The sequence below is a fragment of the Haliaeetus albicilla genome, chromosome 11 (assembly GCF_947461875.1).
Source record: "Haliaeetus albicilla chromosome 11, bHalAlb1.1, whole genome shotgun sequence".
Classification (NCBI taxonomy): domain Eukaryota; kingdom Metazoa; phylum Chordata; class Aves; order Accipitriformes; family Accipitridae; genus Haliaeetus; species Haliaeetus albicilla.
The window spans coordinates 12,562,830-12,581,117 of NC_091493.1; the positions used below are offsets into that span (position 1 = coordinate 12,562,830).

Consider the following 18,288-nt stretch of genomic DNA (forward strand, 5'->3'; position numbering starts at 1 on the left):
TGTAGAACAACATACATGGGGAAAAGATGACCTAATTATGAATAATGGTGGGGTTTAAATTAATTCCCTCTGCCCAGAAGAGATAGAGTCATTTTGAGTAACTGCACAAAACACATTCTCAAATAGACAAACAATTAAAAGAGTAGAAAACAAAACATTACAATCTCTGTCTTAATCCCAGTCCACCTGCATCTTGAAAACACTTTCAAATTCTAGTTCCTCACCTAAAAAAAAAAATAAAAGTGAACAGGAAAAAGATTGAGACAAGTTACCAAAGCTTCTGTAGAGGAAATATTAAATGAATTGGCAGAAGAATTATGAAGGAGGGATATAATAAAAATCCGTCTAATCATGACAAGCATGGGAAGAGCAACTAGTGAAGGATCATTCCTTTCTCTTACTACAGAAACTCAAGGGCCATTAGCTTTGAGCTTTTTGGTAGATATTTTAAAACAAAGGGAAGTATCTTCCTCTTACAACAGAGAAACTGTGGAACTTAATGTCACAGTGTGCTGTGGAGATAAAAGGTATGAATTATCTTAAATAGGTAATTAAAAATTTTATAGAAGTCCATCAAAATGTATTAAATACATTGACATAAATATAAGGTATGTTTCTACAGGCCAAGGTTGCCAGAAACTAAGGGAGAAATATGTTACCATATCTTTTCATTCTGCACTCTTTCAGTGCCTGCTACTGGCCACCATCAGAGTAGATACACAGCTAGCTGAACTGCAAGTACTAGCTTTATGATAAAGAGGTATTTAGAAATAACAGGCTTGATTTGGGTTCTCTAATTATTCCTCTCTCCTCCTCACCTCAAACTCTGCCACAGTTATTATACATTTATCTCTTTTTCCACATAGAATTTATCTCTGCATGTTTATGCCTGCACAAGAGCTATGTGCTGTCTGGGAAGTGGACCAAGCCTTTACCCTCGTGCTCTTGGATTAAATGAGTTATTTAATGAGCATATTTAGATCTGGACCCTTCAGGAGATGATCTCATGGTCAGCCATTGTCACTGAAAAGAAATACCAGCAAGAACTCAAAATATTTTCCATACTGGTTCACCACAGTTTTCTATCCCATTCTGTTTAGAAACTCTGAATCAGCACCTGGAGTACCTTCAGCTCTGGGGAGATGACACAGAAGCTGAAGATCAGATTCTTGAAAGTCTGAACGGGATTCTCCTGGCTCTTACTGAAGATAGCTAAGTATCACTCCAGATCACTATTTAACCATTTGCACAATCCAAAAGCATTCATTGGAGGTTTTTGTCTATTGTGATAATCCATATTACAGGAAGTGATTGCTGCTGGAACTATAGCTGTCCTGAGCCTGTTTTGTTGTTTTCCTTTCTCTTTATATACTTGCAAATCTACCTGTGACCAGATAAAGCTACTGGTCACTGAATCACCTGAAGCTGCAGAGAGATTCCATATTTAATATTCTATTTACTACAAACTCCTAGGATTAAATTGGGGTGACCCTATCAGGTCACGAATTTAAAAAAGTAATTCCCAGTCTCATAAGAAAGTCTTTAAGGTCTCTGCACGTGGCCCTGAAATGACATAAACCTGCTTTTATTTGAGTCTCCTGGCAGATGGTGATTTACTACCTTAAGGACAATTGGCCATATTTTTGATGGAAAAAAAGGCTAAGGGAATTTACTGTTCTAATTGCTAGTCTAATAAAAGATGTTATGCCTACCTACAAAATTAATTGCTAGGCCATACCTCAGGAATAGAATCTTAATCCCTGACTTCCCATGCCTTACGCAAGCATCCTTTTATAGTCAGAGAAGATGAATCTGCTTCCCCCTTCGCTTTGCCACCCGTGCTTCAATTCGGCATGAAGCAGAATAATCAGCTGCAACTATACTTACTGCAATTCAAGCAGATGACTGTTCCCATGTATTTAGACTGAGATAGCCTTTAAGTACCTTGTTAAATCAGAACCTTGGATCCCACAGATATCCACTCAGAACTCTACAAAACAAAGCAACATGTAAATAAAACAGTTGCAGACCTACTGCAGGTATTGTTAACACTCTTATCATTACAGAGCAGAGATCCTCCAGCCTATTCAGAGACAGTGGGATCTTCCTAACTTTGGCAAAAATCCTGAAGGGCAATCCACGATGTGCAGTGAAAGCAGCCCAGGTGCTTTCAGAGATAGCTAAGAATGGTACGTTGTACAAAAGTGTTACTACAAGGCATATTACAGCACATTATGTATGTTTCCACTCTTGAGTTTTGTTTCATGGCTACCAGCTATTGGTCTTGCAATTGCAATTGTTTTATTTCAACATGGCAAAAAAGCACAAGTCCCTCTCCTTTACCTACACAGAGGAAATGAAGAAACCATGTATTGAAGCAGATTTGGTTCTAACTTTGATACCTTTGCTGGAGAGCACAGACGAAGAAATGTTGCTTCATGCTGGGAGGGCTATTGGCCGTATCTGTTATGATAATCGTAAGTATCAACTTGAGAGAATCCTATTTTCCCTAGCTGTAAGGCATTATTTTGTAAGGCATTGTAACCTGTAACTAATAATAATTTTATGAGACCTGATCACACAATGCACTTCAGCCTCCAGCTAGATATACAATTCACACAGGTCACAGACACCAGGCTGAAAGCATCCCAAACACCTCCTAAACTCTGTGTTTCCCCCTTATTTTTGACTTCAAGGTGACACACCTTTGTCAGAACTGCTCTGCAAATACAAAAGTAGCAGAGCCTCGTACATATATCAATCAATTTTGCAGAACTGCCTTGGACCCAAATCCTGAATGGCTTTGCCTTCTTCCAAAGTAATAACAGCATCTATAAAGCAAAGCATATGTTTAAAAAGTATGTCAGAAAAAACATACTCTAAAAAATAAAAAATACCGAGATATTTATCTGTGCAAGGAATGGTCTTCTCTGAGGACCATTGCTTGCATATAGGAGATCTTTGTGCTCCAGATTTTTCCATAAAGTTAGTACACTAGCTTGCCTGCTGGTCTCACAAATTAAAACCCTTTTCATTTACTTGCTCCAACAGTTTAAGATTTTTCTTTTACCTTTAATTCCCAGACTGACCAAAAATATTTAATGCATACTGAAGGCAACATGGAACTTTTCACCCAGCATCTTCTATCCATTTCCCTCTGCCTTCAACCCACCTTCTCTATTTTTTCTAGTGTGGACCTGTGTAGCTTTATCTAGAAATCTATGTGTTTGCCTCCCTGCATTGTTCCTATGAAATACAAGCAAAATAGGTACCTGATATAGATTCTACTAGCCCCCTGCAAATTATATGTATTTGCCAAGGAATGCCACATAATAGTTTAAAAAACACTTCTCCATATGATTACATGCAGGGCTCATGCAACTACTGTACAACATTACTACAGCATATGGCCATACTGCAAATCTGCTTCACTTCTGTCAGAACACAGGCCCAGCATAGATTTGACAAGATGACTGTGACTATAAGATACATGCTTTAATAATTCCTATTACTAACACAGCAATAAATACATCACAGAAAAGTTAATGTCAGTGATTTCCCAATTGAATTACAATTGTATATGCTACAATAGCACCCACTTTCTGGTGTCTGTCATATACGTTGTCATTCAAGTTGCAGCCTAGCCCTCAGCAAGATGCTACTGCAAAAGCAGTGTCATTGTACTGTTAAGCAATCATCCCTGTCCAACTTTGTATTTCATAGTTCTCGGCATTCTCAAAATCATTTTAGATATTCAGCTTTCATTCATTACAAGACAAACTACAAAAAGAAAAAAAGTTACCAGTGTTTTCCTCAGCAATTCTGCATGTGGATAGAGAAAACTTTAGTTAGTATATTAGAACTGGGACCAAATTAATTTTTCTACTTACTGTACTTTGTTGAATTCCCTTAAGTCACACAAATTCACACCTGCTTGAGAACCTTACTCAGCCTATAAAAATTCCAAAGATGCCTTGAATTCAAGCACTCTAAGACTCCCTACATGCTGAGCAACTAACATTCAAAAAAATGGAAGAGAATGAATCCCCCAGATCAACTTTAGAGCAGTCTGTCTCTCAGTGGTATCTTATAATAGCCCAGGTATTGGTAAAGTGTCTTGTTTTACAAAGAAGGTTTGTGGTTGGTTTGGTTGTTTTTTTTTTTTTTTTTTTAAGAAAAAAAGAATCATTATTTTAACATGCAAAAAGCAGACATACAGATATTTGCTATACGAGTCAGAATACTGCTGATCCCTGAAAGCAGATTCATCACTGGCCTATGCTTTATCTTCGGTTTCCAGTCCCTTCCATCTCCCTGCCCTTCAGAACAAAAGAAGCCATAGGATAATAAGGCTGAGATTCCCATTCCCTGAGAGAAATAAACCAACTCTCTGTTCCTCACTCAATTTTCAGATACATATGAAGAGATACAGTCCATCAGAACTCACTTTAGAAGCTGCACTAGTAGTAGAGATGCTCATGCAATTGCCCTTATATATTTTTACAGTGGCTTAATTCCTCAAGTCAAAGTAGAACCAGGAGGTTCAGCAAAACTCTGTCCTGAAACCTGCATTTCTCACACACAGACATTAGCCTGAAGCCACAGCACAAAATCTGTACAAATTCTAACAGTGTGAGAAAGGACCAGACTATCTTGCTGCAAAGCATCTCAGTTGAACATTTTTTACTGATTTAATTAGTCCCTATTTAATCACCTTTAACTTTTATGCTTACTATTAACCAGGGGATCTTCAGGAAGAGCTGGTGAAGGTAGGAATAATCACATCACTAGTCCGAATATTAACCGATTATGCAGAGAGTGAACCACTTGTCCATGTTGATTTATTAGCCTTATGCAATCTTGCAGACCTTGGTAAGTAATGTTTTCGTATCTTAGCAAAATATCATCTTCACACTGTCACTGCCTTTCCATGTACATGCACAACGACCACAAGTTTGGGGGGAGGGAGGGTTGTTTGGTTTGTTTTTTTTCTGGGGATTTGGTTTTGTTGGTTATGGGAAGGTGCTGGTTTGGGGGTGAGGCAGGGGGTTGTTTGGTTTGGGTTTTGTTTTTTAAACACTACTGATACCTAATCAGGGACTGGACACAGTATCTGTGTTGGAGAAGTAACTACTCTTTCCTGGAGTATCAGCAATTGCTGGTACTATATTAAAACAATGAAGATTCAATAGACAGCTTTTGACCCAGAAAAAAAGTATAGAGGGCATAACTTCATGTGGTAAATTGACAGTTTCAACTATTTCAGATGCGGTATATTAAGTACTCATTTATTTAAAATTTATTTTTATTTAATAAGTTTATATACCTTGATGAAACAGTTTCCCTTTTCATTTACACAATTTTCAAACCGAAGGCATCTCCACTGATTTAAATTACATCTGCCCTACTTTACACAAGTTGTTAAGTAGTGACAGAAGAAAAAGACCAAGTAGAAAATTAGTAACACACTTTGTATATGGTCTGACTACAGTTTGATCTACTGCTTCCTGCATTTAGGGGTAGAGGCAGGGAAGGGGGTATGGTATCACACACACTGTCACATCATCCTCTAGTGAGGTCTGTCCTTTATAGATCTCTCATATTACTTAATACCCTATTCCATTCTAGTTCTTTTATATTACTTAATTCCATTCAAATGTGTTCTATGTCAGACAGCAGGAAGCTTTAAAAAAAATCTGATCTTTGTTAACATGCATCTTGTAGATGTTTAGGATCCCAGCAAGACTAAAACCATCTAATCAAGGCAGAAAATACACTACAGCAAACTGGCATGTGCCAATTTGATATATTAAATAATCATACTACAGATGGATTCATAAGAGTCAGTGGAATTAAGCCAGGATTAATTTGACAGCTATTATAAGGTCATAGGTACAGGAATTAGACAAAAATAGTGTTAAAGAAAGAAGTAGCGGGGAGAAGGGGTGGAGCAGAGTTTTGCTGCCTCAGTGCTGTCCAAAGGGGCAGAAGCATCTATAAAAACAGAAAAAGCATTAAAATACAAAGTTGTGTCTAATCACTTCAGATTATAGGGAGATATGCTTTTAACATTTAATCCAATAAAGAACATTCAAAATCCTGACTTTACCATATACACAGATACAGCCAAGGAAGCTCTAAGCAAGACAAATGTTGCTGAACAGCTGGTGAAACAACTGAGAAGAGCAGAGAACCATGAGAGGCTAGAAATTGTCCTTGAGGTCCTGCAAGCACTTGCAGAAAATGGTAAGGCTCCTTTCAGCTTGGGGGAATGAGGAGAAACAGGGTACTGGTACTTAGCTTAAGCTCTGGGACCTGAGTTTGCCATGGGATCCTACTAATGGAACCAGCAATCCCTTCAGTGGAAATAAACCAGAACATATGAAATCCTGGCCTGAGCAAGATTTTGAAGCATAATAGGTGAGGCAACAAAGAAAGGAGGGAGAGAATAGCATTCCACTCTATTTCAGTAGATCCATAAGATAGCAGATTCAAACTCATATTCTCCATGGTGCGCAACAGGAAAGCAGACTAGACAGATTGGTCTTTTATTTTAAAAAATGACAGGCAAATATCATAGAAGATGTCTACTCTAAGCAGTGGTGTAACAAGCACCAACAAAAATCCCCCAAAAATATCTAGATACGTGATACAGATTTTAAAGAAATGAAAACTCATGAGAGGCAATACAAGAAATCTCAAAGCTCAATGCAGCAACTTTGCGCATTCTGTCTTGGTGTTATCCTAGCACCAGATGTCTGTTACAAACAAACCCAAAACAGTGACTGCACCTGAAAAAAAGACTGGCTGAAGTTTAAGGATTTAGCTTCCTTGTTTGAAATCTGCAAAGACCCAAGAAGCTTTTAGTGTGCTTTTACTATGATCTCTACAGATGCTCTGAAAGTGCAGCTGGTGGAGGCAGGTGTGCAAGAGGTGCTGTCCGAGATCCTGCTGAGGCTCCAGGCTAGTTCACAAGCTGAAGATACATGCATTGTGAAGGCTGCATCAGATCTCATTGTCTCTCTGCTTCTTGGAGGTAAAAAAAAGGAATACTGACAGTCCACATACATAAAGAAACAAGATCAAAATGTCCCCTTAGCAGAGGGGTTGCCATCTGTTCTGGTTTTTTATAGGAGCCTAGTGCTCACCTTGCCATGCTTCCCTTCAAGCATAGACATATGTTGCCTCAAGTCATCTAATACCACTGTGACTGCTCCTGTGCAGAATGCAAACGCGAGCACAAGAACTTCAAGGCCCCTGTAACTGTACCTGTGGTTGTCAATTCACACCCTGCTTCTATAACTTTCAAAGCTGGCCTAAGAGCCAGTTTTAAGTTTAAAGCTAACAGATTAAGTTCACATGATATTGAACTACTCAGGTTTCCTCATTCCGAACCTGTGTACATACTTTGAACATTTGGACTAACAAACGAAATGCAAGAACTTTCTTGTAATGTAAGTTCTGCATCTATTATTAGGAACAGACTACACACATTGCTGACCTAGATTTTTCTCTAAGTCTTTAAGCTGATTTCAGGAACAACAAGAAAAGGCTAATGACCTAACAGCAACTTAATTTAGGTGGCCTTGCTATGTTGTATTTTGGGCAACACAGATTAAAGAATAAAACATCAAGAACTGGACATCTATACTGCATCCCACCACCCCCAATCCCAAAGCAATCAACAATTTAAAGGCCTTAAATTGTTAATTATAACAACAACCTAAGTAATCATTGATTTAAATCTCCCCAAAGACAGAACAGTTCACTTCAGGGCTAATTATAAACAGACATGAGATGTTCTCTCTATTTGTCATGCCACAGATAAGTACATGCAGAAGTTGTTTTGCTAAGGGATGTAGCATCATCTCCCAGAATGCTGCTATTTGCATCACATCCAAACACATGCAGCTACAGAGACAGGAGCAACGGCTATTGCTAATTTTACAAAAAATGGTAAGGTTGGTTATTATCTACCTTTTGAAGATTGAAAGCCACTGTTTGTGAGTGGAGAGAAAAGCAACACTACTAAATTTCATTGCTCCCTGGCTCTGAAACAGTAACATTCTTGCTTTTCTGCAGACTGGAGACTTGCATACCTTTACGTTACACATGCTAATGACATCGAAGTAGTTTGAGGGACATAATTGTGAAAAATGGGGTGGTCAGGTATGCAAGCTTTCGCACTTTTTTTCCTAAATCGCACACTATTAGAGAGGAGACTCTGGAAATGTTTCATGGCAAATACATTTGTTAGAAATATAAAAAAATAACACACAATTATTGATGCTTTAGGTTTTAGTAACTTTTAGGAAGGTAGGGTTAGTCAGACTTACCAGAGGGGAAAAAGAAATCTCAAGATAAGTCATTTTATCTTTTGCACTTTCCTATTATAGAAAGCAATGAGCCTTAATACTATACAGAAATACAGAGAGTCTCTCATAAACAGACTCCTGGAATGCATGCTGTGTTGAATCAGTCAGCAGAAGATACCCCACCATGTTTTCTGTCCTTTCTCACTGATAGTTACTGTACTGGGTTCATACTCAATTAACAAAAAGGAGCTTTTTCAACATTGCTCAACTTTCTGCATTAATATATGCTTAATTATCATAAAAGATTCCCTCATATCTGTCTGAATGTTTAGCTAGTCAGTCTCATCTGTTGGGTTTTTTTGTCTGTTTGTTTTTAAAGCAAGCCATCATACACACAAATCTCCACCTCTCCCCCACATCCTTTCTAGACTCCTTTTTTTGTTTTATACCTTGCTCTGAATTAGCCATTGTGCATCACAGTTCTACAAAGGCCACAGAAATGCCCTCGGTGCCTTTAAACTGGCTATCTTCAATTTATTCAGCTGAATGGCTTGCTTTGTCACTCGCTCTTCTCCCTCCATCTCCCCCGCAAGCCCATTAGATGTTTCATGTGGAAATAGCGAATAATCCCTCTCAGGCCCCAGTGTGTGCCACTGATGTATGCACAGCCTTTAATCTAAGAGAAGAAGAAAATCCTATGGAAATCTGATCTCAGCATCAAACGACTTCTGAGGCAGCGAAAAGATGACAGACAGCATTTGCAGCTATGAAAATGGCTGTTCCTATAAGACTTTAACTATGAGCCATTAAATTGAAGGTTCTGCTGCTATCCAATCAAAAATCCATGGGAGAGAACACCAGTTTGGAGCTCAATGCAAGGCAACCACTAATGGGTTCTGCCTATTCGCAGAACATGAGAAAAAAATGCTCTACCATTCTTTGGTTTGCAAGGTGGGTGGAGGAGAGAAATTAAATTCAATTAAGGTTAGCCTATATGAAGATCAAAGTATTTTGCCTGTAGAATACTGGCAGACCAAAAGAGATGGTATATTCCTAGAGAACCTGTTCCTAGAGACGACTGGGCAATTTTCCTCATATACTCTGATCTCCAAAGATTAGGCAAGAGAACATTTGAAGAATCACAAGCAAAAACATCAGCTTTAGAAAATGTATGTATAAATTGATATAAAAATATTTTTGCATGAGTAGAATTCAAAATATTTCACAGACTGACAGTCCTCTCATGAAAATATCCACTTACATTTTAAGCATTTGACAAATTCTTAACATATGTAGTAATACAGGGGAAAAATATGCTACTAACTGAAATGCTAAGAGATTAAAGGAACAGTAGGCATTGGTTGAAATCACAACATGGAGGAGTTTCTACTACTTCGGGGTAGAAATAACATTCAAACCAGAAAAGGTGTTAAAATTACTAGAGCCATTTTTAAGTGGTATACACACAAAATTTAGAAATCTGTACATTTTAGGCATGCAGTTAGTACCATGAGAAGCACCTAAAGCTACTTTTGGCCAGATTCTGTATTTGCATGAAGTCTATAGTTCCATGGAAAATTGTTTACCCCAGGTGAAGACGTGGTCTTCCTATATAGTGTTCACACTGTTTTGCCGCATTTTAACAAACAGCATTCTATAACAGCACCGCAGTAAGGAAATGCTGACTGGTGTCAAGAATATGCCTCTCAAGGTATAATAAACTGTCTAAAATAAAATACAGAAAAATATTTGCCAAATGGCATCTTCAAAACACTTCCTTCAGGAAGGATGCAGACCGTAATATGGAGGGTTTCCTTTTGCTCTTTAGGAGAACACTTTCTCATTTCCTATCAAGGTAAGCTAAGTAGCTTCTGATAATAAAAGGGCTGTCACCGCTGCAAAGCAAGTTCTCAAAGAGAGAAGGAGACATACAGACACAAACTGACAAAATATTGCAGAGCATGTACTGGGCAAAATGGCAGTTCTTTGGAATGTACATATCTGCTCTTTCACCAGCATTAAACAGATCAGAACTCTCTAGGTCAACTCATTTTTCCTAGCTCCATATGACTGCAACACAACTAGACTTCTCATTTCAGAAAGTGGGTTTCTCAAAAAAGGTAAGAAAAACCTAGGCCTGATTCTTTCAATGATTAGTTAATGACAAATTATTTGATTTAATACAGGGAGCAACAGCAGTACAAAACTAATAATCAGACTCACCATTGCTGGATAAGATCCCTGGTCTCACAATAACATCTTAAGCCAGTAGAATAGCAAAATTGGAGTATTAAAGCTATCCTGTAGAGAAATGGAAAATAGAGTATCCCACCACATATGTAGGGGAAAATAAAGCAATATTGAAAAAGAAATTGACTAGAGAACATATGATTTTGAATTTGACTATGACTGTCCCTAGAAAGCGCTCTCAAGCTAAGCTTTACTAGAGGGTGTCTCAGCATCCGTTCACAAGTGGCTGATGCCCACTTATCTCTAGAGAGTTGAAGGTTGTAAAAAACAACCCAAAAGCTATAGTCTCAATCTTATCAAGACAAGGAAGCAATCAAGGCAAAGACTCCCTGAATTCTCAATTTGCATGATTAATTTCTATCACTGTGTTTCTTATCTCTCTCACCTGCTTGGTTTTGCCTCTTTCTTCAGATGGCAACTGTGTACGAATGGTACAGCTGGGAGTCATACATCAGCTTCTGGATCTTTTGGAGAAACACGTAGAGAGTGGGGACGTCTCTGTTCAACATGCTGCACTCAGTGCACTTCGAAACCTTGCTATTCCAGGTACAGAGTTTGAAGACAATTGACGTACAGTGATTCTTTGTAAAGATGGGCCTCTTAATGGAGATCTGTGCAGCTCTGTCCAAGTCACCAATTCCACTCCCTTGTATACTGAGGGGCAATTAACCTTTCCACCCCTGCAGAGACATATATATTTGAATAATTCATCAGGACTTCTGATCTACATAAAGGGTCTAAATATAATAAAGTGTGATCTTATTGCCAGCTGCTGAAATGGTTTCATATTAAAAGCATACAGCAGTTCAAGACAAAAATGCAGAACATGGTTTATAGCTTAAAATAGAGAATATGGGGTGGAGCTATCGCATCACAGCTGGTAGGGATTTCATAAATCTGCTCCTCTTCTATAAAGCCAATATTCATTGCAAATTCAGCCTTTGTAACACACTTAACTACAATACTTAAAGGGGGCATATAAGAAAGATGGGGACAGACTTTTTAGTAGAGCCTGTTGTGATAGGACAAAGGGTAATCATTTTAAACTAAAAGAGGGTAGATTTAGATTAGATAAGGAAGAAATTTTTTTACAATGAGGGTAGTGCAACACTGGAACAAGTTGCCCAGAGAGGTGGTAGATGCCCCAACCCTGGAAACATTCCAGGTCAGGTTGGACGGGGCTCTGAGCAGCCTGACCTAGTTGAAGATGTCCCTGCTCATTGCAGGGGGGTTGGACTAGATGAGCTTTAAAGGTCCCTTCCAAGCCAAACGATTCTACTCTTGTGATCTTTTGTTAATACACATCACAAAATTGTGCTGCTTCTCATTTCAAATTTACTGCTTCCATGTGAAAGTGGAAAAAAAAAAAAGTTTTGCTAGAGACTTAACAGTACAGCACCCTGCAACACAGTTCTTACACTGCTATGCAGTACTCCAGAGAAGAGCACAATACCAACACTATTTTCTGAAAATAAAAGAACTTGAAGTTTTCTCCCAATTTTATTATGTAAGCAAGCCAGCATGTGTGGTTTAACAGTTTTATACATAATCATAGCTTTGAACAAGGGAGCCCCAGAATATACTAGTTGCTACTTTGCCTCCCCTACTTCCTTTTAAAGCCTAATACACTCTCATTTCTTCTTGCAGATAGCTCTCTTCTGAGCTTCACCTATTACTTTCAACTTGTTTTTTTATATGGTCTCAAGTAATTTATTTAGTTTGGCTTATAGTATTATCACACTCTCTGGATCATAATAGTGAGCCATGTCTGCCTATTCATATTTTAATAAATACAGCTCACACCATAAGCCCCTCACTGTTTCTATGTATATTTTATTTCTCTGTGAAGAGATTTTCTACCACCATTCACATCAGCAGAGGCCTGTGCAATTTGTGTTTTGGTGCTAACAAAGCATGCAGTATTTCGATCATGCATGCCAGCTACCTTAAATCAGTTACAACTTAACACAGAGCTATTAGAAGATAATCATAGAATCATGAAAAATCATAGTGAGCCATCCAGCTGTAATTAGGAGTGTAATTTAGTAGGCAAAATGTAACTATCTTTGAGAATTAAAAGGTAGATTTTTTTTCTACAAGCCTTTTTCTATAGAGGTGTCCCATGCTTAGTTCTCATTGATTTCACTCTGCAATATGTACAATTTTAATTTAAAAATTAAGTAGTATTTAATCATTACAAGCAGAAAAGATACCAATTAATCTCATTTGAAAGACAGCAATTTTGATGTAGTTTCCCTTGACAACACAAATGATCACATTCTAACTCACAACAGAACCTGTTCCTTAACGAACACCAAGGCCCACTTTTTGCATTGCCAAGCCCACAGGCATTGCTTAGCAGTTCCTTAGCAAAGCAATGAACACAGCTGATCTTGCAAAGATTACAGGATCTAAAAATCCAGAAAAATGTGGTTACAACCTACAACTTCACCCCTCTATTACTGCCTGCTACACATAGTACCAGTAGATCTTAATGTTCTTTGCAGCTGTACTTTAAAAGGCTCAACTCTGAATTATAAAATAGACTCTGTATTGATATGTTGATATTTTGATTTCTGTTCTGTTCAAGTCTATTACATTTTAGAACTTTCCAAGTGTGTGGGCAATGCATAGCACTTAAAATGTACTACTACACTGTACTTTTCTTCTGCAAGACATTCCCTCACAATAATACATCACTTCCAGAAATACACAAACTCTATCACTTTCAACAATATAGTCTGATACCCAGGGAAAAAAAAAACAACAAACCACCAAACAAAAAAAGATGACTGAGTGCAAATCCAAATAAATCATAAAATAAAAATTAAGTCTGGGCTAACACTTGCAAATAGGCACAGGGGAAGTCTTAAATTCAAGCAATGATCTTAAAAGAGAACAGGTGTTTATAAAAAAAATTGCAAAAAGTCATTATGCTCTAGTGAATGGAGTCAGTCTGTGCCACTGAAAAACAAGGACATTAAGAGTAAGTGCTTAACAGTGTCTGCTTCTCAATTTGCCCAATAGAAGGAGAAAGATAGAAAACAGTTATCTCCCTAATTTCACTGTCCTGTCATTCCCCATCCCCCCCCAATAAAAAAAAAAAAGGGGGCACGCACAGGATGGGAAGAAAATTGCTCTGGAAGAAGCAGCTTTTGGTAGCACAGTTAAGGAGCATTAGGACTCCTTCCAGGCAAGCTTCTGATTATTACCAGGGATTACTGCACTAACGACTGAAGCAAAGACACAAGAATTGGGAAAGCACAGAAGCAAAGGCATGAACAACAGGGGATCAGTGAGCTCAAATACAAAAAGAAAATTCATTCTCAAGCAATATGGCTACGTAAATCACTTCTGCCACCCCGTTAAGATAAGCAAGCATAGGAAAGGCTTGCTCATGTCAGTGGGAGAGTGGATGGATAATCTATTACAACCAGAAAAAGGAAGAGAAACAACAATGCTGTGTTTATCCTCTTTTATGTACTTCATTCCAGGCAGGGCTGAGATCGAAAGTAACCAAAATATCATAACAGCAATTCCTAGGAATTTTTTAGCTCAAAAGAGAACCCTAAACAGCCAGGTAGTCCTGACTTCGTTTCTGAGTGCTCTAAGAAGTTGGACTTTTTGCTAAGAGCACAATGGAGCATAAAATTCAGAACAACAGTTACATCATATCTACATTTTCAGATGCTTGTGTAGTTACTGAGCTTCACATCAACATCTTTTTTCCATTTTCTAGTTGTTAACAAGATTCAAGTGCTGGAAGAAGGTGTGGCAGAACGGATTCAGGCACTTCTAAGGTCAGAGATGCCTCCTGTGCAGTTTAAACTTCTTGGAACACTACGCAAATTAGCAGATGGTCAAGGTAGGGAATTGCTAGTACTTACTCATGTCAGCTGTACACCCTTCTCCTCCCCTCCCCCTGCAAGACAATGGATATGCAAGGAGACTACAGGCTAAGTGTCCTGCTAACCTAATTCTGCTCAGTCTGGAGAGATTCCAACAGAGATGATTGCTGAAGGCTCCAATCAGCCTCAGAGGTAGATGAGAAATAAACCAAACAGAAGAATCTGCAGCAGTCAGTGAGAAATGGCAAAGGCCTAAAAGGAAGATGTTTTCCACCAAAGATATACCAGCAAGGCACAAGTATGATGGAAAAGCATCAGGCTAAGGATTTACAGTGCCAAATCACAGGAAAGCAAATCAATAGAAGAACTGGAGAACATAAAATGATCAAAGGGAGCTGGGGTGGAGAGAGGCAGGAGAAACAAGTTTCTACCAGTCACACAGTCTCTCTATGCATTTATTGCCAGGTTTATCTTGCTGGCGTAGCTCAAATGTTGAATTTAGTTTGCATGTTGAAATGTGGGATTATCTACTTGCACTTCATTCAGTTTTACAGAGGTGGATATGCAAAGGCAACAATACTCACCTGTGCATACAGTTGCATTTTGAGAAACATGCATAACGTCAGAATTGTGTTAAGATCCAACACAATATCTTAATTTATTTTTAGACTTACTAGCTTCTTACCAGAGTATAACACAAAAACAAGTGTTGTGAGGTTTGGGTTTTTGGGTGTTTTTTTTTAATGGTGTTGTAATTCTTTCATATCACCAGAGCAGCTGTTCTAGAACACTAATTAGTAGTGCCCACCTTGATGTGCAGGAATAACAAGAAATAGGTCAAAAACAGAATCAGAAGTGTTATGACCATTTTGCAATGGGAAGTGACAGCTGGTATGGAACAATTACAATCACAAATTTAGTAGTTATATGGAAGGGGAAAAAACCTCACTCCTACATTTCATGCTGCACTCATTTTCATTTATACCACTGCAGACACCACTTTGATAGGGCAGCTACCTGCATCCTTTTCAAATTAATATGCATGACATAGAATTTACATCTAGCAATCATTAATTGATGATTAATACATCATAATCATTAATTGCACTGATTCCAGTCCAGTAAAAAGCTGCTTTCACCGATATTCCATCATGGTAGGAAACGGACATTGCAAGATATACAGAAACTTAACCTCTTCTTCTTCTCAGGCTTTGCAGGAAGTCATTAAAAGGTCATTTCTCCGAAGCTACATCGGAATTCCAACAGGGGAGACCATTTAACTTTTAAAGTTGAGACATCATAATAACACAGATCTAAATTATCAAACATATTATCTAGATTTTTTTTTTTTTTTTTTTACTCAATGCTATTTACCAGCGCTAGTATGAAGTCAGAATTTGGCACAAAATGGTACAACTTCCAAATCTGAAACAATACAGATATCAAAGTGTAAAGTAAAAAAAAAAAAAGATGTAGAAGATCATTCAATGTTTACTGATTTCTGCCTATGAACACACAATTCTCCCACCTTTACTTTCTATTCTGTTTACCCATGAGCCAACACTGTCCTTAATTAACTCAGCCTGAAACTCTTTGAATACACATCTACTAAGAAGTCCACACTAAATTAGTTAATTGCATTATCTAGTATAAATTCATTATTCTGATAATCACTGGGCATGCTGAGACCTACTGACTAGAAGAGTTAGGTTTCTTTCTAACTATAGAAAACTGCAGTCAGATCTGTCAGCTTCATTACACTAGAGATGTTAACATTAACTGGTTTTCACAGTTTTGCTTTTTTGCTTCAGAGGAGCAGAATTTCTGCACTTCAACAGCCAAAGGACTTTCAGCTCAAGTTAAAGTTCAGTCATACACACAATTTACTCAAATTTGGCATTTTGTAAGTTAAAATGTCCTCCTGTTCTGGTTAAGTATAACTAATTGGGTTTTATCTCAAAGAGCTCTATTGCTGGCAGATATCAGGAGGTCCCTGTCAAACTGTGTCAAGAACAACCTCTTTGAACAACCTCTTAAACTGGTTCCATTCACCACCCTCCTACCTCTTTCAGCTTTCTGTACTAAACTGGATTACCATGATCTCCTCAGACTAACATGTAACATCTGACCTAGAAGCAAAAGCCTTTCTCTTACAGAAGGTAATATGCAGGTGGTATGCAATGACAAATAACTATTACCTCAAAAAAAGTATGTTCAGCTAGACTAGAACCTCCCAGATTCCTTATGGGATTTTGCCCTGTGGATTATTCCTTAGTGTACTGGACAAATTAAAAAAATGAAGTGTCCATCCTTCCTCATCTCCCTCCCCAAAATAGAAAAGAGTATAGGTTGACTTACAGTTTCTGCAAAATATCCAGAGTAATCATGTGGTTTATTGACACTGACCTTCTGGTGCATACTCTACTTGACCCTTTCCAGAATATCTCAAAACAAATGCAACAAAGAAAGGGACAGGTAAAGAAACAGGAGTAGGGTGATGCCCCTGTCAGCCAAACCTATCCCTTCTGTTCTGGATGTTAGCATTGGTTCTTCCTCAAGTCTTTGCTTCAGCAAAGCTCCAAGAGACAAACGTCCCAGTATCTTAAAACCACACAGACTTTTCCCCACATTTTTCCCTTTCTGAATTTGCTTCCAAAGGAGAAGGGATCTCCGTGGTCACCTTCTTTCCGGCCTGGAACTATTTCAAAAGACTGGAAAAGCAGAAAAAGATCGGCAAAAAGCTCACAAACCCTTTATGGCCCTTCTTAGGGAATGTACACTTCCCATGAAGACCTTCACCGCATCTTTCCTTCTTCAGAGCACACAACGCACATTTCATGCCCATCTGCTCTGGTCCTCCAGCGTCGAGGGGTGGGGGACAGGCATGGGAGGACTCAATATAACCAAAATGAAGTCAACAAGAAAAACCCTTTATTAAAAATTAACTACACAAGACTCCTAAATTTGAATTAAATCTTATAACCACAGTGTATTTTTGCAAATAGAGTAATTCTACACCAAAAGTGAGCATCTGTCCTGTGACTACTCTTAGCTCTCAGCTAATACATCTGGTGCCAAGCTGGAAGAAGTGCTGTGCATTTACATCCTCAGTTCACAATCAACTGGAACACATAGGAACAGCAGTTTGGCAGTTTACGAAAGAGCTCTTGTGTGCTCAAAGTCAAATGGGTGAGCACTCAATTCCTACAAAGAGGCAGCCTAAGTTGTGCACATTACTACTTTCTTATCTTTCTCCTGGAACCCTTCACTTAGAAGAAAATTCCAGTTGAACCAAGATGTAGAATTTCAATGTCTTAAGTACTGAACAGAATCAACTAACTGAAATTACTGAAGCAGTATTTACCAGGATGTCCTCAGGGCTGAACCCCTGCTTAACATACTTGGTTAAAATGGAGTATTTCGCAGTCCTCAGCACCCTTATATCTGCATTCTTCCTTTGCTTAGGAAATCACTTTCCACCAGTTAGTAATTTTTGATCCACAGCACTTTAAAGATGTGTTATTAAACTGCAGTAAGACTCATGTGGAACCATGTGTTAGACTGATGCAATATTGAAAGAGCATGAGTAAAGTTCTTTTTGCTGCTGAACTTCTAAGAGCTTTGGGAGTAGCCTCCCTTAGTGGCAACGAGTCTTAAACCACAGCATATCATTAGAGTTTCACTTCTTAGGAAGAGTTATCTAGTGAGGTTTTTTGCAAACGTCAACCACAGAGATAATACTGCTAGCATGTCTTGAGATAGGGTTCCTGAAACACAGGGGAACACAAATTAAAAGGCTCTTCCAAACTCTGGGGGAAGTTTTGGTGATGCCTAATACACAGTTCAACACACATTCTTAGAACTTGAGACATGCA

General features: G+C 38.3%; 1 protein-coding gene across 1 annotated transcript in view; it reads left to right on the forward strand.

The window, feature by feature from the left end:
* Positions 1-18,288, forward strand: part of LOC104320345 (rap1 GTPase-GDP dissociation stimulator 1) — a 36,871-nt gene that overhangs the window by 14,203 nt on the left and 4,380 nt on the right. The window contains 8 exon segments of the mRNA XM_069796166.1: positions 1,101-1,211; positions 2,067-2,189; positions 2,352-2,477; positions 4,744-4,872; positions 6,121-6,246; positions 6,893-7,036; positions 10,977-11,111; positions 14,305-14,430. Of these exon segments, the coding sequence (XP_069652267.1) occupies positions 1,101-1,211; positions 2,067-2,189; positions 2,352-2,477; positions 4,744-4,872; positions 6,121-6,246; positions 6,893-7,036; positions 10,977-11,111; positions 14,305-14,430 (1,020 nt within the window).